At 45.3% G+C, this 22,530-nt stretch overlaps 1 protein-coding gene across 4 annotated transcripts in view; it reads right to left on the bottom strand.

Moving 5' to 3' along the window:
* Slc1a2 (solute carrier family 1 member 2) overlaps nt 1–22,530 on the bottom strand; it is a 133,412-nt gene that overhangs the window by 30,954 nt on the left and 79,928 nt on the right. For all 4 annotated transcript variants that reach the window (XM_075961543.1, XM_075961541.1, XM_075961540.1 and 1 more), the window contains exons 3-7: nt 21,482–21,634; nt 19,165–19,415; nt 15,223–15,388; nt 10,963–11,089; nt 4,773–5,006 (exon numbers count right to left, since the gene is read on the bottom strand). In XM_075961543.1, the coding sequence (XP_075817658.1) occupies nt 4,773–5,006; nt 10,963–11,089; nt 15,223–15,388; nt 19,165–19,415; nt 21,482–21,634 (931 nt within the window). The remainder of the gene's footprint in view (nt 1–4,772; nt 5,007–10,962; nt 11,090–15,222; nt 15,389–19,164; nt 19,416–21,481; nt 21,635–22,530) is intronic.

Raw genomic sequence — 22,530 nt, 5'->3', positions numbered from 1 at the left:
CCTTCATCAATAACCCAAGCTTTAAAGAATCCACTGGGGAACTTGACATACAGTCAAACTCCCAGAGACAGGGCCACCAGCCAGCCCTATGTCTCTACAAGGACAGGGCAGGAAATCATGTGATCTGTAGCCAAAGGCCACGAAGAGTGACTTCACTTTCACTCCTCCCAGGCTTGGGCTGGTGATCCAACCACAGGATCCGCCCTTAGAGGCGAGAAGATCTGGCATAGTCCTACATCTTCTAAAATAGAAAGAACACCTAAGAGAACAAGGCTTCCTCAAGGCCAGAACATTACATAGTTTTAGACGGTAGTGCGAAGGAGATTGGGTGGACTTGTTCAAAGTTTAAATAATGCTGAAATCAAGCAAAAGAGCCAGACAGCATGGGGCTGTGCTGAGGTTTGTCTTGCTCTGACTGCTTTTGTCCTGTGTAAGCGAATTGGAAATTCTCCACTGCAGGCAGTATTTGGAGGTGCTTTCAAACCTTAGTCAGAGTTAAACCCTCATGCTAGCTACATCTGGGGCTTCAACAAGACTAGACAAGTTCACAAAGGTCTCGGTTTCTCAGTGGGAGAAAAGGTCAGTTTAGGGATGTACTGGTCCCAGGATCTACTCTGGACCAATAAATCTGAAAGCTATAAAATAAGAGACACCAAAGTCCACACCTTAAGCTGTCAAAACATCCTTTGTGGTTACAGACCAGGGCTCTGCTGTGCTTCCTGCTGGTCTTGGGGTAGGAGAAGCCAATTAATTGGGCCAGGGGGTGTATGTGTCTCCTTTACAAAAGCCTTATAAGCCCAAGGAAAAAGTGAGCCTTTGTTCTCATTTGCATGCAGGAAATACCATGTCCCTGGCTTGCTGCCTCAGCTGCTGGAATTAGAAGCTGGTGTCCTTGTATTTCCCCGCCCCCCATCTCCCCATTTCCTGGGACTGTTTCAAAGGTTTTCCAGATACCATAACTGATCTAAAATGGCTACTCCGTCATTTTTGGTGGCCGGGATTCTGGACAGAGAGCCTGGGACAATGGTTTGCGAAGCATGAAAGCAGTTCCTAGGCTTCTACTGAGCAGGTTTTCTATGTATGCCCTCCAAATCCACATAACCTCAACTAATCCCAACTAGGACTTGAGATCTGCAGTGACTTCCTGTGTGCACAGACTGGCACTCCAGCACTGACTGCTTTCCGGCTCCCATCGGAAGCCATTAGTAATGTCTAATACGTGAGATTCTTCCTATGATTAATGGCATTCACTGAAGCCAGAGACCTTCTCTGATACCAGCCTCTGTGTCCATCAAGAAACGCCAGTCAGCCACCCTCAGTGTTGCTATGGTTGTTGTGGTGGCCCTGTTTGGGGTGGGTTGGAACCTTTGGGATGGAAGGCCAGATGGATGGATCTTGAGGCTTTTAGCCTTGGCTCTGCTTCAGGCCCCACCTCTGCTTTCTGACTGGCACCAGGAGAAGGCATCATCATGAGCTCCTGCTATCGTGAACAGACCTCTTCCAGCTTCCATGTCCTACACCCCATAGTGGACTGTGTCTCCTCAAACCCTGAGCCAGCACAAACCTTTCTTCCTCAGGTTGTTTCTGCCAGTGTCTCATTTCAGTGATGTGAGAAGTAACTGGCCAGAGTCTGCCCTCAGTAGAGCGAGGCAGAGCAGTTTTAATGGGCTGTTCCTGGGTGTTGGATATTTTCCCCCTTGTGCCCATTATGGAAAGACACCATGACTCAGTTCTTGCCTGTTGCCTTTTAAGAAAGGGGAAACTCCTCATCCAGGCAAAAGCCACATTTTAAGTGAAGATGAAAACCATATCTTTCTCCCTATAATACGGAGTAGGGGAGGGGAACGGGTCTAACATTTGAGGCTTTCTTTAGATAAGCATTTGAGTTTGATTTAATACCATCCATATTTCTTTAGGATTTGTCTTGCCTTTTAAAGTTACTAGGATAATGGCCTGACTATTCAAAAGAACAATAATAATAATTTTTAAAACAATTTAATGACAAAATTCACAAGAGCACTAGAAAAATGTGAAGCATTATGTTACATATAACTCATATAGAAAAAACATGTTAGCAAAATTGAATTTCTAAATTAAAAAAGAGTATTTACAGCTTTGAATGTATACATATAAAAAAAAACCTCCCAGTATCAAGCATCATTATTTATTTTCAAGACAGATGTCTAGTGGGGAGACTTCTTAGCTGTTGTGTGTGATGGAAGAGTTAATAACTTGCATGCATAAAGCGAGTCTGAAAGCCATCCAGGAAAGGATGAATATCCACAAAGGAAAACAATGAGCTGGCTCACACATGACTCAAGAGGCAAGGAATGGGGAGGAAAAGGCAATAGGAAATAAAAAGATGTTTTCCCTCGTCTGTAATCAAATACATGCAAATCTGCTGAGTAGCTTTGCCGTCAATAAGACTGGAATGCGCAGAGAAAACAGGTGGGGCGGAGCCAGCTCTGGTGAGTGGGTGGGGAAAGACTCTCTCTCAAACACAGTCGGTGGGGACCTTAAATTCTGGACTTGCTGCGGAGTTGACTGGTTGCATCCCTACACTACCAGTGAGCACTCCTTGACTCAGAAAGGCCAGGTCTAGACTATGTCCTGAGGGGACCATCAGGGAGCCTGACAGAGGTGCACCATGTTTAACTGGTGTGCTTCGGATTGACACCTCTGCACACGGAGCACATTAGAGTAAAGTGCTTCATTAGTGTTTCATGTTATTTTATGTGCTTGAGTGTTGTGTCCACATGCATGTACGTGCATGCCTGGTACCTAGAGGAGACAACAAAGAGTGTGTTGGATCCCCTGGAGCTGGAGTTACAGGTGGCTGTGAGCTGCCATTTGGGTGCTGCGAACCAAACCCAGATCCATTAAAGCAACAGAGATGCAGACTAGCCAGCTCTGGTGAGTGGGTGGGCAGAGACTCTCTCAAACACAGTCAGTTTGAGCAGCAGGCACTCTCAATTGCTAGGCCATCTCCCCAGCCTTTCATATCCTGTATACTATAATAATTCACAAAAATAGGAGCAAAAATCTATGATATTAATAGATAAGATTTTCATGATCTCTTGGTCCATGGAAAAGAATAGAAGTTTCAAGAGCAGCATATATACATAGAAAAAAAAACAAGGTTATTGCATACTGTTATTGCCTCAAGACCTACGTTGTCTGGTGAGGCTCAGTGTCTTCCTCAAAATTTTATTCTCTCTCTGAACTTTGTCACTAAGGAGATATTTATGATCAAATAACAAAAAGATAAATAAGGTTGGTTTATATTTGGGGGTAAATGGTTGCTTTTTCTCTGAATAGTGTTTTCATGGATACAGACATTTATCTGCAGAGGGTTTAAAGCATAAGGAAGTAAAAGGGAAAGTTTGAAGTGTTTCCCTTCATCTCAGGAAACAGGATGCTGAGTCTGGTCTCCAGTACTGTTCACATTTGAGCATTTTCTGAAATCTCACATTCTATTCCTATTGAATTCCTGCTGGCTTGCAATATGCAAATATAATTTGGCTTCCCATGTGGCTGCTGGGTCACTTGAGGCGACTTTGATTGCCTGACCCTCCAGCCATGCTATGCCACTGAGTGGGGACCTCACTAGCAGGACACAGGCTCAGCATCTGACCCTGGTGGCCTTCTACTGCAGGTTTTGGCATATGCTAGACTCTCAGTTATGATCTTGGGCTCAGTTTTATGATGCCAAGACAGATGTCAGAAGTAAAACATCAATTTTAGTCTGAAGAGTAAAACTTTCAGTCTTTAAAATTCTACAATTCTATTATTTTTAAACTAGCTTTTGTTGTGTTTTTTGCTAACTTTGGTTCAAGATTATATTCAAAAAATTATTTTTTGTTGCCTATATTTGAGGTCACTATTGATTTCCTAGGCACTAGGAGTAGATAATGAAGCAGGAGCTGACTTTCTATCAAGGTCACATCATTTAAGCTAGATTTGAGTAGGGTAAGTGAGTGTAGAATTGTCCAGTAAGAGGTTTATGCTAAAGTCAAAGAATTAGCTGGTTTCTGCTTGTTAGAAAAGAAAAAAAAAATCACCATTTACCCAGTGAGAGTTGGTCCTTCTAGTGCTGGTGAGACGGCTCTGCGGTTGTACAGAGACCCTGGGTTCATTCTCAGCACCCACATCAGACAGCACACAACTGCTTAAGACTCTCTCTGCTGGCCTTTGAGGACACCAGGCATGGATGGAGAGCTCTGTGTGTGTGTGTGTGTGTGTGTGTGTGTGTGCGCGCGCGCGCGCGCGCGCACGCGTGCCGTCACTTACACATACACATAATATAAAAATAGACACATCTTTTCTCAAAACAAGTTGATTCTCCCACTTTTGAAAAATTATTGATGAAAACCTCAAGAGCTATTTTTTAAAAAAAAAAACAACATAATAACATTTTCCAAACTACAGGTGGTGTGTTAAGTGAACGACATCAGGCTATAACCTCTGATAATACTGAAGTCTACATTACACTAGTGCTTCAGGTAACACATTAGGCAAATTCACACCATGCAACCACCCAAACTTATTGTGAAGTTCTATTTCTAGTGCAGTTGCCAACCAGCCAGGCTAACCAGAAGCTTCGGCACTGCCCAGGACAAGCCAAAAGTTCAAAGTGCTTGCCTTCTAGAAAATATTTTTCATATGACGTGAAAGGGATTCTCACTGAATTTAGGGAAGATCTGGGGAGATAGGAAGTGGCCGATAGAACAAAAGAACCAACATGGAGAAAGGTGGTTTCTCCTGCCCTCTACCTGGAAGCTGTTCCCAGGGCAGTGATCCAGGCTTGGAAAATACCAGCAAAAAAGGAGAACGGGTTTTTTCTGGTCACCACAAAGTAAATCAAGGGGAGGAAGATGCCCCCATGGATGATGAGGCCCACGATCACTGTGATCATGTACATCCCCAGTTGCCTAGCAACCACTTCTAAGTCCTTGATGGCGATGATCTTCCCACAGATCAGGCAGGCAATACCCAGCGGGGAGTACCTGGAAAACAGAAAAGGAAACAATAGCTTTGAAGAGGTCGTGAAGTTAGTGATTCAGGACCTAAATCCCACCTGGGGACTGCACCTGGAGGAAAACCCTCCCTCTTTTTAGTTTTTTATTTGTTTGTTTGTTTTTCTGCACACACACACACACACACACACACACACACACACACACACACAGTGCTTTGCTGAGGGGTGAGCACAAGATTCAATACTTTGAACTGACCGGCTTAACTGTTTTATGGACTGTGTGACGCATGTTCTGACAATTTAAGCGCAAAGGCAAATTTTATTGCTACGGTGAGTTCTAGGAATAAAGGAGGCAGGCTTCGAGCTTATCTTTCTGCAAACACTGAGTTGAAGGCTGAGAGAGATGAATGCCTCTAGAATCTTGTTTGACATCCTTGTTCTTTAATTCCTTCCTAGAATTTGGGGACTAACTTGAGGAACTTTCTGGAAATGTACAAACTGGGATTTGTAAATGTCCATCTTTTTTTTTTTAAATATTGGATGTTAGGAAATATATTTAAAATAATGGAGAAACCAGGAAAGGGGGAAGGAAAAAGAGAGAGGCCTGCCAAAATAAAAGCCCCTGAACCAAAGAGTCCATTTAGAGAAATGTAGTTTGGTGACTTTTAAGCCTGAAAGAGCCTGAAAGCCTTTCTCCCCATATAACAGCAATAATGCTGGCACTTATTGTGTTTCGGTCACTATAGTAGGGCCCGCACACTCAGAACCTCACTTAACCTGACCACAACCCTAAAAGCTGCCCTTCAGTATTACCACTTAGTAATTAAGGAAATAGTCCTTTGGAAAAGAGAATCGCTAGTCCAAACCCACAAAGCCAGAAGGAGAACCATCCCCGCTTGTGAAAGCCCAGACCTTGGAGTTTTTCTTACCAAGCCAAACTGCTTCCCTTTAGTGCACCATCCTAGTTCCTTGTAGGTAAGCTTACAATTACCATATACCAATAATGCCATATTGACATTTGTTTGCTGGCCTTATCTTATAGAGGGCTTAGAAACTGTTCTGTTCCCCTTTGTGGGAAAACTCTCTCACGTTGACTTGGCTTTTGCTCGTCTGAGACTATTCTTTATTATAATTAATTATAATAATAACCAGTAGTAGTATTATTTAATAGAGGCACTGCTGGGCATGAATTTGTTCACACTCTGATAGTGTCTGTTGGAATAAGATATTTATAGGAAGATTTATAACTCATTAACAATTAACGACACATTTTTGAGAATAACGAAGAAGAAAATAAAATCCCCAGATAGGGATTCCAATGGGGGGGGGGGGCAGAGGTGAGACTCTCTTTCCTTCCTTTCTTCCTTCCTCCCTCCCTCCCTTGCTCCCTTCCTCCACCTCTCCCTTCCTCCTTTCCTTCCCGCAATCAGGCCTGGTTCCAGTCTTTTTCTGTTTAAGAAAGGCTGTGGAGAGCAGCTGAGAGTCCTTAAATACAGAAAACATGGACGTTGTCCAGCCTTTCACCAACTACCGGACCTCACTGGGGACATATTCTCATTTTTCTGCTGTGGGCATCAGGGTTAGGGGCTGACTCCACCATCACCAAGTAGCCGTGAAGCTCAGCACGAACGTGCATCCGTGTACACACTGCCGGATTCCCTCCCCCATCCTTCTCAGTTTGATTCCTGACTCGGAAACTTTCACAACAGCCTCAGATAGCACAAACCTGGGCAACAAGGCCTCTCCTGGTCCATGCCCCTTCATCCAAGTCTGAGCTAATGAGGCTTTCTACAGCCTCTCGCAGGCTGCCCAATGGCGGATGGTCTTCTGAGCAAACCTTGTTCAGAAAGAGCCAGGTTTTGTCTGACAGCCACAGAGAGGAGCATTAGCGTTGCCCTGCCCTTCCCGGTGTAACTTCCAGCCTGATCCTCTCTTGCTCTCCCCTGGGGTGCAGGCTGGCCATGGCTGGGGACAGCTTCCCTAGACATTAATCGGAGTGTGAAACAAGCATTCTGTCATGTCATTTAACCCTCGTGTTTCTTGCCATTTGATAGTCTTCTGGTGTGCCTGTAGTCACAACATCTCATCAATCCTGGGGCTATGGAGCCCCAGAAGTCAGCACTTCCTCACCGAGACTGTAAATAACTGGACAGAATGCCTTCCTATAGAGCCCTGAAGGGTTTATCTTCATGAACCAAGAGGTCAGTTCTTTTCCCAACACCAATCACCCTTTAAAGCCGTCCAGAGAAACTAAGATATGAGCTTTTGGGGATGCTAGTCAGTTTTCTTTCACCCCCTGCTCCTTTCCCCAGGTCAAGTCATCTGCAGAATGGAGGAAACACATTTTTAAAGGCACTTTGCCAAGGAAGAGCAGCTGCAAAATCCCCCGGGGGCAGTACAGTTGAGCCAAAGGCAGATGGGCTGGAGAGAGGCTCAGCAGGAGCACCCAGCAGGTGGGGTTTGGGCAGAGGGGGTAAACACCAGCTCCCACTCTAGATAGAGAACACTAACCAAATGCCACAAGGTGAAGTGTGAAAGTTTGGGAGTACAGAAGACGGAACATGGAGTGGCCCTTGCTACTCCAAACACTTGGCCGCCTCTAATTGGATGAATATTAGTGGGGGTGTAAAGAGCCTTTGCCCTTGGACTTAGGGCCGTTACTTCCCTACGCCTGACTTGAGCTGTATTCCTGGGCTTCCACTATCAATGAATGAGCTCACTGTAGATGAGAGTCCATGGGAAAGAAAGGGGGAAATGCCCAAAGTCCAAGGCTACCACTCAAACTGCCTGAGTTGAAACGACCAAGACCATAATTAAGTGCAAACAGAGGCTCCAGGCTCCACCCAACAGTTCTGAAGCCAGTGACACCCAGTAATTACTGGGTCCGCTTCCAGTTCAAGACACAGTCATTAGGACAGAAGTGGGGAATGATTCCATGTAACCAACAGGTGGGTTGTTTTCTCAGCTCTGCGTTTTGTGTACAAGGGCACTGTGCCCCCCAAGCTTCCTGTCACAAACCAATGAAACCCAAGCCATGAGTGGCCCCCAGAGCCCCGGAGGCTCTGACTCCTGCCTGCCTCTCCACCATCATCCCCTCCTTGCACCATTTTAGCCATTCTCACTCCAGTGGCTCCACAGCTAGGTTCTGAACCTCAAAAGCCTTCCCCTCCCGGCTCCCTCTGCTCAGAGTCCTCCTCTCAGTTCACTGTGCTCTCTGTCAGGTCTGGACCGTGTCTTTTTCCCACACATCCTGGTCACTCAGGCCTACTTCCTTCACTCTTGACCCTGCACCCTGCTTTTGCTGTCTATGTCTCTAACTAAACTCGTGTTTGTTTCCTTTTGTCTGGTTCCCTTCCCGCCTTTCACTAGAATGTGAGGCCCACATAGGCCGGAATCCTCTGTGGTATTCACTGTTACACCGCATCACCGTCAGTTAGAAAGGATTAGTTATTGAGTGAAGGAACAAATGGACTGAAAAAAATTCTTTGCTTTACCAAACTTTAGTTAGGTCCCTCCATTGTTAGGCTCTATTTGTCTCCTTCCTTTAAAACACTGTTTTAACAAAGAACCCCACCAGCTCAGTTTAGGAAGTATCCTCAGCGTGTGGCTGTCCATGTATGACCAGGTTCCTCATGGTCCACCACCCCCTATGTGGTATCTGGCTAACCTGGCCTGACTTCAACAAGAATCCTGCTAGGCCCTTAGCAGAATCCCTGAGTCTTGACTATAAATTCTCAACTTCACAGTACGGTTGGGTCTGAGCCTAGCTCCTCTCCATCACTGTAAAAGCACATTACTATGGCCCCTCTCCCCTTTGAGGCCACCCTGAAGAAAGCTACCCTCTCTGGCTCTTTAACAGTATGGATGGTGGAGGACCAGTAATCAAGTGGTAGAAACATTTCTCTAGTAGAGGAAGACTATGAGAAGTTTTGCTTCCTGTTTAAGATTTTCAGGGTTTGGAAAAAAATTTTTAAAGAAATTTCAAAAAGTTATAGAGCTTTCAACAAAACCAGGGGGTTTTCAGACTTCTTAAAGACTTAATACCCACAGAGATGCAGGAGATAAGGGTTAGATTGATGGTGAGAATGGTCGCAACAGAATAACCGCAGGCCTATTCGCAGAAATGCTGTGGTCCCGTGGGGACAGAACAGCTTCAATGACTGGGGTCAGCATTTTACCCAGTTCTCGAAGCAGCTTCATGACATGGATTTTACAATTATTCTTGTTTACTAATCAGAATATTAGAATTTAAATGGGTCTAAGTTGCCTAAGGTCGCATAGCTTGTAGCCAGAAGCTCTTAGATTTTATCTACTTCGGACTCGGAAAGACACTGAGTTAGACACAGCTGGACAACAGAGCTTTGCAACCTTTGTGCTTAGTGTTGGCATCTGGAAAACGGGCTACTGAGAGCATCTATTTTGTTAGGTACTACTAGGGTGAAAAGGAGTGAACGTACAAAGTTAATTAATACCAAGCATATTGAAAAAAAACTGGAAAGTCTTAGCTATAATTTAGTGATGATAATTTTTTAATGAATTAATTTAATAATATATTAATTGAAGTTGAACACAAGACGAGATAAAAATCATTCCAGCTTATATTTTAATGATCATAATTTTAAGCCAGATATGGAGGTGCATACCAATACTCAGAGGAAGGATCAAGTCATGGTCTTCCTTGACTATACAGCAAGTTTCAGCTGGCCAATACTAATAATACAAATTATATTATCTTCACAATGAGTTTTTCACCAAATAAATACGTAAAAATTTAGCATCACCTGAGGAGCTGAAGGCCTGGAACCACTACCGATGGGAGTACCATATTTTACCACCCTCCCTTTCTCCTGTCTTATTTCAAAAGTTCAATGAGGTGAACATGCCAGAACTAATATTTTGTTATCTTATTGAACTGAAACCTCAAAGCCTCCAGTTGGCCTCTCATTTCTCAAGTTTTACTGAGACTCAACCACAAATGCATCACTATACTTGGCTCTGGGAGATAATGTGAATTTCTCTTAATTCTCAGGTTATGGAATGTTATCATCCTATTGAGTTTGCTTTCCGTCACTTAGTTTTAATTTCTTAGCCATTTCGACGAACTGAATATATTGCCTGCCCCTATTTAAATGTTTAAATCCTAATACTGGGCATGTAGAAGTGGACCTTTTAGGAGTGATTAGACAGCACTTGAATGAGTAAGACTGGTATCTACTAAAGTTGGGACGGTTCTGTCCCCCAGATTCCTGTGTGTTGAGTCATAGCCTCAGAACGGTGGTTTAGAAGATGGGTCACATGGAGGTGAGCCCTCCTAAATGAGATTAGTGTTTAATAGAAGAGCCTTGGTGAAGCCTATTCATTCCTTTCACCATGTGACGGCACACATAAAGAATCGTCCACAAAGATCAGCCCCTCACCAGATAACAAATTTGCCAATGACTGATTTTGTACTTGCCAGTCCCCCACCTGTGGTTTAAAAAAAATCCTTTGTTTGTAATTTCACCTAGCCTGTGGTATGCTGCTCCAGCAGCAGAAAGAAGCAGACTAAAGCATTGCTCTAGAGAGGAGACCTGGGATGTTCCCTCTTTGTCTTCCGAGCTGTTTCTTTCCCAATTCAGATGAATGTGTTAGGAGTCGATCACACAGACAGACACCTTGATCAGACTCCCAGTTTTCTGAGCTGGGAGAAATACCCGGAGTGCACAAGTCCCTTAGTGTGTAGCATGCCGTTACAGCAGCCAGAGCTGGGATGAACATGGGAAACAATAAAACCCGCTCTCAAGTCAGAGGACAAACACATCAGATTTGGCCCAATGACTACCACTGTGGGAAGAAAGGGAAGCAAGGGGGAGTGGAGGAGAATTTCCACCTTCTCTGTATCGTTCTGGTTCACACCCATCCTTTTCGTACTGGGAGGAGGCCACTGCCCTCTGGAGACCAGGCTCTGCCTGGCACCATCACAATGTCAGAGCAAGCACACTTACCACATGATCATGATCACTAGCTTCATTACGATCTCATTCAGGATGTTGAAGAACTCCACCATCAGCTTGGCCTGCTCGCCCATCTTCCCCATGGCAATGCCGAAAGCAATGAAGAACCCTATCAGACCTGTGGGCAAACGACAAATGAGTCAGGACAAATGACAAAATCTCTACTTCCTTTCCCTCACTCTTCAGCATGAGAGAAGGGGGTCAACTCTGCCTGCCACTCACCCTTGAATAAATTAGGAATTAGAAGGAAAAAGCATTCCATTTCACACCGAAAGCCACCCCCACCCCCGCATCCTCTAACTGTTGCTTTTCTTGAGATTTTTCACATGGGCAGGCCAAACTCTAAGCAGTTCAAGTGTGAATTCCTTGAAGAAAATGAATTCATTTTCATTCCAAAATGAAAGGTGCCATCCTCTCTTCCTCCTCACTTAACAAATCCTGTGGGAACAGCTCCCATCATCACCCAGATTAACCGAGAGGAGCCTGTTGGCACTCAGGGACTGCCATGCAAACTCTGGAGCCACTGTTGGGACAGCAAAGACCAAAGAGTCCATAAAGTTCTTGTTGGAGAAATGTCTAGACCATTTTGGTGTTGTTCTGAGAGACACATGGCAGGAACCCTTCACCCTGGGACTACCCTCCAGCTACACAGCAGGTAGAAGGAAGAAGTGATGAAACAGGAGACAAGAAACCCAAACTTGCTGGGAAACCCCAACTAATTGCCCTTTTAAAATCCAACTTGTCAGGCTTTCTTTTCTCAATCCGTTTCAGGACGATAAAGCCAGAACGTAGAGCCGATTATTAGATCTTGTCAATACCTACCTCTCGGCCATCTTCTCTTTTTACTTGACATCCTAGTTCAATTACACATCAGACTCCAGGGTCAATCCTAACCTAAGGCAGGATGGATTTGAGGAGCTCGCTCCCTGCTCCTCTCTCTTGATAGAAGCCTCATTTCACCACATCCTGAAGCAAATCCAACACTCAATCCCAGACCTTTTGCATCTTCACCTGTCTAAGGACCTGGTAACATTGTTCTTTAGATCCTCAAAGGCCAAGCCTGGAATCTATTTCCAGAGATTCACGAGAGTGAATTTCATCCCCAGTATCACCTCACACACTGGAGACTGGGCCCACTGGCCATCTTCTAATTCCTCTTTCTCCATCCTCTTCTTGACCCTGCCCTGCCTCAGTTTACCAGGGCTTAATTTCAAGTCTTTCCTTATTACAGCCAGTTATTCCTGAATTTTGGTTTATGTCAGGTCAATCACAGCATTATAATTTGATTCTCCTAGACATAAACTCCTTCTTTCTGAACCTCTGACTTTACCTTTCTCCCCCTCATCCCCCAACTCCACCCTTCTTCTCTACACCAAACATTCATGAGCCTCGTTAACTACACTTGCTAGGATCCCATCTCTCTTTAGTGAAAATAATGTAGCCCTTGAATTGAGATGGCTAACATTTGAAATTTAATATCTTCCCTCTTAGCTCTTGACCAGAGGGGTTGATTAGTGACTTCACAATTGAGTTATTGACCCCAGGAAGATGCGGCTCAATAAAGACTGAATGCAGGGTAGAATGAACTAATTTTACAGTAATATGGAAAACTGGGTCCCAGCTCTTCCTCCACCCACGCAGGGCAGCTTGCTGGGTATGACGACAAAGAGTCCATCTGCGGAAACTCAGGCTGAGAAGTCCAATTACTTCTGAGTTAATACTGTTGATAATGTAATATACAAAGTCTTAAGGTCCCAAAGAATTAGAATGAAGACTCTCCTCAGAGACAGCAGACACTTTGATATCTATGTCTTTATAAAAAAACAAAATAAAAAGATTTTTACAAGAGCAGTTGACGCCGGCTTAAGCAACTGGAGTTAAGTTGGGGATTCAGAGTTCTTTTGGGAGTCCATCTGTTTAGCTGACTTTTGAGACTAGTATTGGTTTGTAGCTCAAGTTGGTCTTTGACTAATCATCCTCCCGTCTCAGTCTTCTAAATGCTGGAATAACAGGTGTGCTATACCACACACTGTAGCTCTCTGGGTTTCTTAGGAGAAAAACCCGTCCTTGAAGAAGTGGAAGAGAGAGCCTGGGCTCTATCTTCATGTATTGCAAGGCTCAGTCCTTGGGACTTTCCAAAAATCAAAGAGCAGAAATACAGAAAAACAAAACAAAAAACAGAGTCACTACCTCTGCCCTTGCAAGGCCACGGAAAGAACCTTATTTCAGCTGTGACTGGCAAATGGGAAGTTTCTCAACAATCTAACTTCCCTTGGCTTCACAGTGCCTTGCTGTGTACTTGGATGGAATGCCGCCATTCAGCCCGCCATTTCCCTGGGTAAACATTGCCTAATTGAAATTGCTCACTGGAACAGGAGTGTTTCATTTGAACAAAGCCCTCTTAGACTTGGTCGTTGGGGTTGAGTGAGTTGCCAGTGTTTTGCAACTCCCAGGCACAGCCAAAGGTCACGTGACTTTCTAGAATTCATCAAGCCTCTGGAAAAGATGAGGGCGAAATGATTCACTCCAAAATATCAGCCTGTTAGACCTTCAACCTTCTGGAGAGGGGGGCTTCCTTTGTCAAGGAGGTGATATCTAAAGTCACAATGCACCAAAAGGAGCGCAGAGAGCTGAGAAGGCTCCCAAGAAGCTTGTGGATATCTTTCCAGCGGGGAGAGAGAGGCTGCTGGCGTACCTGCAAAGCCTCCACCTTACAGGGCCTCCCACACTTCCTCCTCCTCCCTCCAACCACCTCTGGCCTCTCACTGATTCACCTGTGCTTGCTGATTGCTGGTTGCCTGGTAACCCACTCAGTTTATCTCCTCCCTCACTCTTGCCTATTCAGCCTGCTTTCTTCCAGGTCAAACACAAAAAAAATCACTTCAGCCTAGCAGTCACAAAGCTGCCTGCTCCTCCGCCACCCCCTCTCTACACAGATGTCCTTTGCGAAGGACCACCAAGCACAGCAAAAAATCAATCAAGCAGAACCCCAATCACATTCTGAATTCCAGATACATATGAATGTTTTTTCTTCGTTTTAGAATAGCCCAGGCACTGGAACATGCTTACACTAAATTACTGTTATTGTCCTAAAATTATTGTTTGTTATTGTCCTAAAATTTAAGTTTACCTGATAACAGTCCAAGGAGACAAGGTCATTGATCTCTAAGATGACAAAGGGACAGGATGTCAGAGCTCACCCATCTAAACAGTTCTCACCTGAGTCCTTAGAAAACCTTGTTTGCAAGACCTTGCTTACAAATTCCTATCTTTCCATCTTCTGGATAAATGTCCCATTTTCTTGACATCATAGTATTGGTGAGTGGTGAAATTTGAGGTGTGTGGGCCCAGCCTGAAGCCCTACAGTGGTTGAGTGGGTAGTAAAACTGGGCAAAATTGGAGCAGATCCCATGAGGGAAACCTCACCCCCGCACTTCGTGAGATGTTTTCTGGTTGAGTTCTTCCTCAGAACTTCTTCTTCTACTTCTTATAATGATCAGAACTTGTCTGAACAGAACTCGGGGCATGTGCTCATTCCACAGTTACAACGGCCGGTCCATGAAACCCATGCCAATGCCATTTCAACTTTCCTGCCGAGGCTCAGAGAAATGGAACAACTAGCCTAGGAGAAGACAAGCTAAGCCTCACATTTGTCCAGCTGAAGAGAACCTTTGGATGGGTGGGGAGAAGGCACCAAGCTTGAAGAAAGAGGTTCCTGAGATCCTAAACACTTAAACACGATGCTCTACAGTGCCCCTTTGTTCCCCAATCTAATGTGGGCCAATACCAGTAACTTTGCATTGTTTTATAGATAGGAAGCTGGGATGGGGCAACCAGCAAGGTGTTATTGCACAGTGACATCTAAAAAAATTCTTAATAAACCAAAGATAAGGATATCTTAGTTCATAAACTGGTTAGAGCCATAAGGTGAGTTGACAGCACCAGACAGAGTCAAGGAATGTGCCTGACAAGCCTCAGCTCCTTCCTCTGTTCCCATTCCTCATCTCCGACTGCCATGTCCCTTTGGGGTCTCCCTTCTGCCCATCCTTCTGTCCCTCTTCCTTCACGGCTCAGCTCAGTCTCAACGACCCTCATTTCGTTCCCCAGAAAGAGCCTCCTGCGCCACCTAGAGGTCATCAGAGTTACTGCGTCCTCTGAGAGGAAAGCTTGGGAAAAGGAGCTGAGGGAACAGCAAAAGGCTGGCCACTGTCAGCAACAGAGGCGATGGACACCAGCAACCAGTTTACCTACCCAAGACATTCATCCCGTCTTTGAACTCCAGGCCCTTCTTTATAATGATTTTAGTTTCCTCGGGGGCCTCGTTGATGGTTTCATTCAACATGGAGATGACCGCCTTGGTTGTGTTGACCTCCTCGGCCTGGGGTGCCACCAGGACTTTCTTTGTCACTGTCTGAATCTAATGGAGAGGGAGGAAAAAGCATAAAAGTGAGGTGTGGTCTGAAAGGTCAACAATGACCCAGCCAACCACATATTTTAGGGTTCTCAGGAATGTCAGAACAAGGCTAATAGAAGTGAGAAATAGTTTATGTTTATGCTCAACAGAGTGTTAGCTCATGGTATACGCAGTAGGGTGCAACTGTCCTACTGACAAGGCTCTTAAATGATTTGTGAAATTCATTTGCACCCTACGCTCCCTAAGCAGTGCAGTTGCTGAAGCTGGGGGATATGTGACCCTTTTTCCTCCCGTGATAACACCTTGCTTGAGGGATGACATCATGTGTCCAACTTCGATGCTTCTCCAATCTGTGAGACCCAGCTAGATATTCCTTCTGCTGTAAAACATCACCAGAAGCCTGTCCTGGGCCTTCGGTCCTCCCCAAACCAGGCTCTGCTGGAATCTGGACATCAGGGGTGACATCTTCCAATATTCCAGGATCATGTGATTCATATGTAAGGTGGGAAAACATCCCCTTCTTTCAGGCAGCAAAGCCAGCTAACCCTCACCCAATAATCCCCAAGCATCTCTCAGGCTATTCCTCGACATCCGTGGAAGTGGTTCTAATTTTAAAGGTGTCAGGCATCCTGCATGCAAAAATTCACATCTTAGCCTCAAAAAATACCACTTTCGAGGGCATTAAAATAGAAATCATTCAACATCCTAGAATGTGGGTGCTGGCACGCAGAGGTGACAGATGGCTGAACTTTGAATAGATACTGAAAGGGATGCATGGAGAAGTCAGCTGACTTTCCAGACGTCATAGTTATTAGCAGAGCTGACACTTGAACTCGGATGGCCTGACCACCATTGAGTTCCGCCCACCTCCTGCACCATCTGCTAAGCTGGGTGGACTTGATCCTTCTGTGGCTGGGTTTGACAGTTAGCCATACAGAATTGGGATGACAAGTGCAGGAGAGAAGGATGGGCAGGCTTCTATAGGAGGTGCCAGGGGTCTTCCATGTTAACCTGGCCACATGTGTACAGGGTAAGAGGACCCAAGAGTGGCTACTCAAGGAGATGGTGACCCAAGTTCTGAGAAATAGCAGCGTGAAGAGAAAACACAGAAGTGACACTTCTGGATGCAGCTGCCAGGCTCTGAGCCACGAAGGTGGTGAAGAAGCCAAAGCTTGGTTAATCTGAAGTGATTATCAAGGCCTAGGTAAATCGTGACCGTCAGGATCAGGTAGGAGGCCGGGAGCTAAAGCCTTAGCATCAAGTATGTCCTCTATAGGTAACCCAAGGCTTGATTTTCAGTTAGTCGGTGAAGCTAGATTCAACAGGAATCATGTTTGACTCCAAAATCCGCTTTCAAACAGCACAGGAAGGGCTTTCAGTTGAAGTGGAGGAGACAGGGACACTGACCGGCACACTGGTCAGGTCTTCTGCCTGAGGTCTCACAGAGCCTGCTGCGGTTGGGCCATCTGAATACCTGCTGTAGGACCTGAGCACAACTTCCCAGCATCCCTTACCTGAAAACTGACACATGCCTCCTAATTCACCTCCACACCTTCCTCCCACCAGCCTCTCACGTTCAGCTACCTGTAGCTTTGTCTGTACCCACAGCTGTCATGCTGGGGATTTTTCAATGGAAAACCAGTCATTCCATGACTCAATCTTCCTTAGAATAAGAATGTGAATTTGACCCGGGTCCACTAGCAACTGCTTGAGCTGAGTTCTGCCTTCTTCCATGTGACATGTGGAAATTTAGGTCCTCTCAGCCAGCCCTGAACAATAGGCAGAGGCCACCTTGCTTTTACACACACCAGGGGCTGACTCAAGCAAGTCAGGATGACCGAAAACTGCCTTCAATCTAGGAACTGGGCTCCTTCCTTTTCACATCTGTTTCTAATTCTGGTCAGGAATCCCCCTTCACTCAAGACAGGCAATTTTAAAATACTCCCTGCCAGGCCACAGGAACCCAGAAAGGACTAGTGACACCCCTTCTCCTCATCTCTGTCAATGTTACTCTGTAAGAATGAACCCCTCTAGTCAAGGCCCTTGGAGCCAGGGTGAGGATCTATACCCACTCCTCCCTCAAGGTAGAGGACTATTCTTCCTCACACCACCCCAACTCAAAGGGAGCTTGGTCCAGGCCTCAGCTGGGGGAAGCAAAGCTCGGGGACCATAGGAAGAAGCAGGATGATGGTGGGGAATAGATCCTGATGCGGTCTTCTATCCCCTACAGTTCAGATAGTATCCTTCGCTGTGGGATAAAGAACATCACCACCCAGGAATGACCAAAATGTGAATATGGCCAACACCAAAGAAGCTGAATCCAATAAGATCACAGCAATAACTCTGCGTCCTAAGGCTTTCTGATCTTGTTTTCCAGACTGAAATGGGGGTATCTGGGATGCGACCCGGCACAGGCAGGAGATCAGCTCTGTTGGATCTCTCATATATCCCCATCTGCCCTTTCTTAGCTAATTTCCCAGGATTCATAGGTACAAAACTCATATCTCAAAATTTTCAAAATAGACTCAGCTGTCACTTGTACCTATCACTCCTAAACAAGCAACTTCGTTCTCCTAGGTGAGGCTAGGAAGCAGATGAATGGGGGACCCTCAGTATGGTTCCTTCCTCAGCCTGTAGTCACTCTACAGTCGACTTGCCCTGTCTGGAACGGTGTTCTTTAACATAGGTCCACATTGACTGAACCATACATATTCACGGTGTGAATAGACACCGAAAATGATCCAGTCAAGGCGAGGAGTACATCTCTCATTTTAAATATTCATTTCTTTATCAAATGACATTTGGAAATCAGAAAAACTCATCCCAGCCTGCTGTGATGTGGGTTCAGCGGGAGTTGGCACTGCATTTGGAGGGCTGGAAATCCAGATTTTTCTTCTAAGCTGCCTGTCTCATAACTTAATTCTTCAGGGGTTCCCTGAGAAAGGGCTGAAGGAGACATATGGGGTCCAGTGTATTTCCATGAGTTAAGGGGAGTGAGGTGTGTGCCTAACTAAGCTGGCCCTGAGGAAAGAAAGCAGGGCAGTGAGTGTAACCTTGGCTGGTGGCTCCACAGCTTCACTTAACAGAATTACCTGTTTTTAAAAGAAATAAGTGTGTGTGTGTGTGTGTGTGTGTGTGTGTGTGTGTGTGTGTGTACGCGCTGCTATGGGTATGGAAGTACATGTGGAGACCAATAGTTGATATCAGCACCTACCTTGGTCTTTCTCCCTCTTCTGTTTTGAGACAGGGTCTCCCAGTGAACCAGGAACTTGCAAATTCAGCTACAATAGGGATCCTCCTGTCTCAGCCGCCCCAGGGCTAGGATTATAGATGCATGCTGTTTTCACAATTAAAAAGTTATCCTCGGTCCTCTGTTCATCTTGAGGATGGATTACAGAGTCTCATTTTGTAGGCTAGATTAAATCAGTATCTTTTTCTTTACGGAATACCTAGAGCTTTGAGATAGTGCTGAGAACCAGTGGGCAGCTCAGAAGCTTATGAATAAGACTGGTAAGAATGTGTCTGTGTGCAACTCAAAGACGGGAACAAGAAGGAAAAAGGGAAGGGTGAGTCTCGGAGTGACAAGATATTAAGGATGCAGGAAACGATGATTCTGGAGCCACTTGACTGCACCGCCAGAATCCTTCCCCAGAGCACTTCACACAGCACTTGAGCATGGCAGAGGCAAATAAATATTAAGAAAATCGCTCCTCAGAGTTGAAACTGTCTCTACGCTACCACGCACTAGGTGGGAGATTGTACACAGGGCTTTGGGTTACCTGTTGGAAACAGGCTTGCACCAGGTTCTCTGGGAAGAGATTTCTAATGAGATCCAGGAAGGCGTCCAGGCTAGACACCTCGTCGTTCTTCTTCCCGGGCCCCAGCTGCTTCTTGAGCTTGGGATTGCCAGGGTGGATGGCCAGCACCAGGATGACGCCCAACACAGCGGCAATGATGGTCGTGGACATGTAATACACCATGGCTCTCGTACCTAGGCGGCCACTGGCTTTAGCATCCAGGCCTGACAACCCTGGGTTTAAAAGAAATTCAGAAAGATCAGTTCTGTTCTTTTCTACCCATGACCTCATCCCTACATATCTGCAACCCCTGGTTTTCCATCGTTCAGTTACATTAGTGGTCAATTAACACTCTTAAAAGTAAATATGTAACCAATTCTATGCTTTACATTTCTATTTTCTAGTGATTTTTTTTTAGATTCTTTTTTTTTTTCCAAGACAGGGTTTCTCTGTGTAGCCATGGCTGTCCTAGAACTCACTCTGTAGGTCAGTCTGGTTTTGAACTCACAGAGATCTGCCTGCTTCTGCCTCCCAAGTTCTAGGATTAAAGGCATGCATTACCATCCCCCGGCACCTTTTGAGATTCTTGAGAGCTGGGGAGAGTTGGTGACAATGGGCTCATAGTTTGCAGATAGCTATATGATGTACACACCACCAGTCAGTATCGCATATGTGAGAATAACCTTGAAGAGTTTTCCATTTTTAATTCCAAGGTAATATATTTTCTATTTTTGTGACCTTAAGTATCTTCTCTGGGGTGATGGTCTAGCCGAGGCTAGTGTTTCACTTGTGTTACTATTGCTATTTATTGTCCTTATTAAGGAGAATCAAAAGCTGGTACATCAAGGTCATGTTCAAATGTCTTTAGAATACATTACTAGAGCCTTAAAGGGAGAGTCAGCACGGCCCTCCCATCTCTCTGTGCTGAAACGTGGTGGCCTCATGTGTAACCTCATGTGGCTATGGGAGAACTCGTGTAAGAAGCAGCTGCCAGCAGCGTGTGCAGCATCTGTCCTGAGTGAGGTGAGAGGAAACCCCAAGTTAAGTCACACAGACCTCAGCCCAGTGGGTTTTTCTCCAGATGCTTTTTCAGTGTGCCCACTTCCTAGTTTCAGTTCCTGCCTCTGCTGAGCAGAGAGATTGAGTCCTTTTCTGGGGATAGGCCCTTTATCACATGGGGGAGGAAGTTGGTGTGAATTTCTCTGAATCAATCTGACCCATGTATGACCCACATCTCTCTACAACCTAAAATCTAATTCTGGGCAAAGGAAGCCAGGTCTCTCCTAGCTGGCCTGTATGAGATTTGCTGAACAGGACCGGAGAACATTTTCTCTGGTTCGGAGAGATTCACTCACCCCAGGATTTAATGATTGCAAACTTACTGGGTCCCTAAACGCTTGAACCTGAGACCCGGTGTTGCTGGTGTGAGGCTGTGGGGCAATTTGCCCAGCATCTGAGTCAGCTGGAGTTATTGAACCCTGCTTCTACGAGGTGGTCAGTGCCAAAGATAGCTCTCAAGGTCACCTGGCTCACAGGTACCTAGCTACAAACTAGCTTGGTACCTCTTACTCTTTTTGTTTTTGTTTCTCTGTAGCTTTGGAGCCTCTCCTGGAACTAGCTCTTGTAGACCAGGCTGGCCCCAGACTCACAGAGACCCGCCTGTTTCTGCCTCCTGAGTGCAGGAATTAAAGGAGTGTGCCACCGCCACCTGGCTGGCACCTCTCACTCTTAATTCCAAAGTAGTCACTGCGCAATGCAGCATACCCTGTTTCAATAATATTGTCTGGTGAGAAGGAAATTATCAACATGAGTTCAAACATAGGAAAAACTCAAATCAATTAATTCTTTTAGCCAAAAATGTTAGAAAGTATGGTATCACATATTAAGGATATAATCTTTGACATACCCTCAGCTTTTATGCCTAGCATTTAATCTCTTCTCAATTCATATCTTCCCATATACCCAAGTAAATAATAAAGGCAGCGTACTTTTTCAGTCCCTATGCCAGTTTCTGAATAAAATACATTTTTGAGAGTAATAAAAATGAAACAACAAGATACCATCACTGTTAATACATAGCTGTTCCTTTATATCTTTGTCTGTAGGAAGGAAAGGCAGAGTGAATGATAGATGGTAGCTTTTTTCTTTTTTAGGACCAATGATTCGTATCTTAGAAACACTAGGAAGTTCAGAAATGCAACGATCTGCTGACTCAGCCAAACAGAAACTCTACTTGGAACCCCAAAGCCGGGGCAGGGCTCTGCTGCACTTTGGGCAGGCACCAGGAAGGAGCGCTCACCTGTGATTAAACTGGAGATGATGAGGGGGAGGATGAGCATCTTCAGCATCCTCATGAGTATGTCCCCCGGGAAGGCTATCAACATGACCACATCGGGGTGGATGGGAGACGCCAGGCGAAGCAGCCCGCCACATACCGCCCCCAGGATGACACCTGTTGAAGAGTGGAGAGAGGAAAGCTGAACTCAGTGTTTTGTCCTCGTCAGATAAATAACTCCGCGGACTCCTCTCCCTGATTATCTTTTTCTCATGCGTCTGCCTAATGGACTACGAATACCACAAAATAAAGACATGACGCATGAGAAACCAATTTTGACAACTAGCGCGATCCCTCTCGGTAACAGCTCCAACTATTCTAACACTAGGAGAGTCCAGAGAGCATTTTCAGTACTCCACGAGGAGAAATAAAGACTTGACTCCGAAATTTTTAGAGATATTGATTGCATGTAGCATCACAGATTCTCAGAAGAACCAACTCCCAGCAGGCAGTGTCCTCTCTTCTCTCAGTCGGATCTGGCAACGTGATCTGGCGTTTGGTGTGTATCTTCCCTTTTTACTGGAGGCCAGAGGCATACAGGGCTCTAATGATCTATAACCTAGGAGGAGTCGAATAGAGCGAAGATGCTGACAGAGATGCTGTTTGCTGCACAGACTCCTACATTCCATAGAAAAGCCTTAGACTGTTGAAAATGGGTGGCCAACATAAGCCACAAAAGCAAAAACTAGAATCCAGGCAGGCCACAGCCCCCTTCCTTGGTGATGGGGAAGGAGCTGCCAGTCACATGGGTCATAGAGTTAATTCCGGGGATGTACAGAGAAGGGTGCAACTCAAGGACAGATCTCTTTTCCTGGATCTACAGGTTAAAAAAAGTCAATCTTCTTCAAGTCCTATGATGAATGAGACTTGATTACATAGTGTGTGGGTCTTAAAATAATGTCTGTGGTTCCCTATTTCTAAGCGAACTGAGGCAATCCCCAGCCTTGATTCCAGTCCACTGGCAGCTGAGATGGCACAAGGCATGTGTGCACGGGTGGGTATGAGTGTTGGTG

Source organism: Microtus pennsylvanicus, chromosome 2 (genome assembly GCF_037038515.1).
Source record: "Microtus pennsylvanicus isolate mMicPen1 chromosome 2, mMicPen1.hap1, whole genome shotgun sequence".
NCBI lineage: Eukaryota > Metazoa > Chordata > Mammalia > Rodentia > Cricetidae > Microtus > Microtus pennsylvanicus.
The sequence above is the reverse complement of the archived record's forward strand: the minus strand, read 5'-3'. Positions and strand labels throughout refer to the sequence as shown.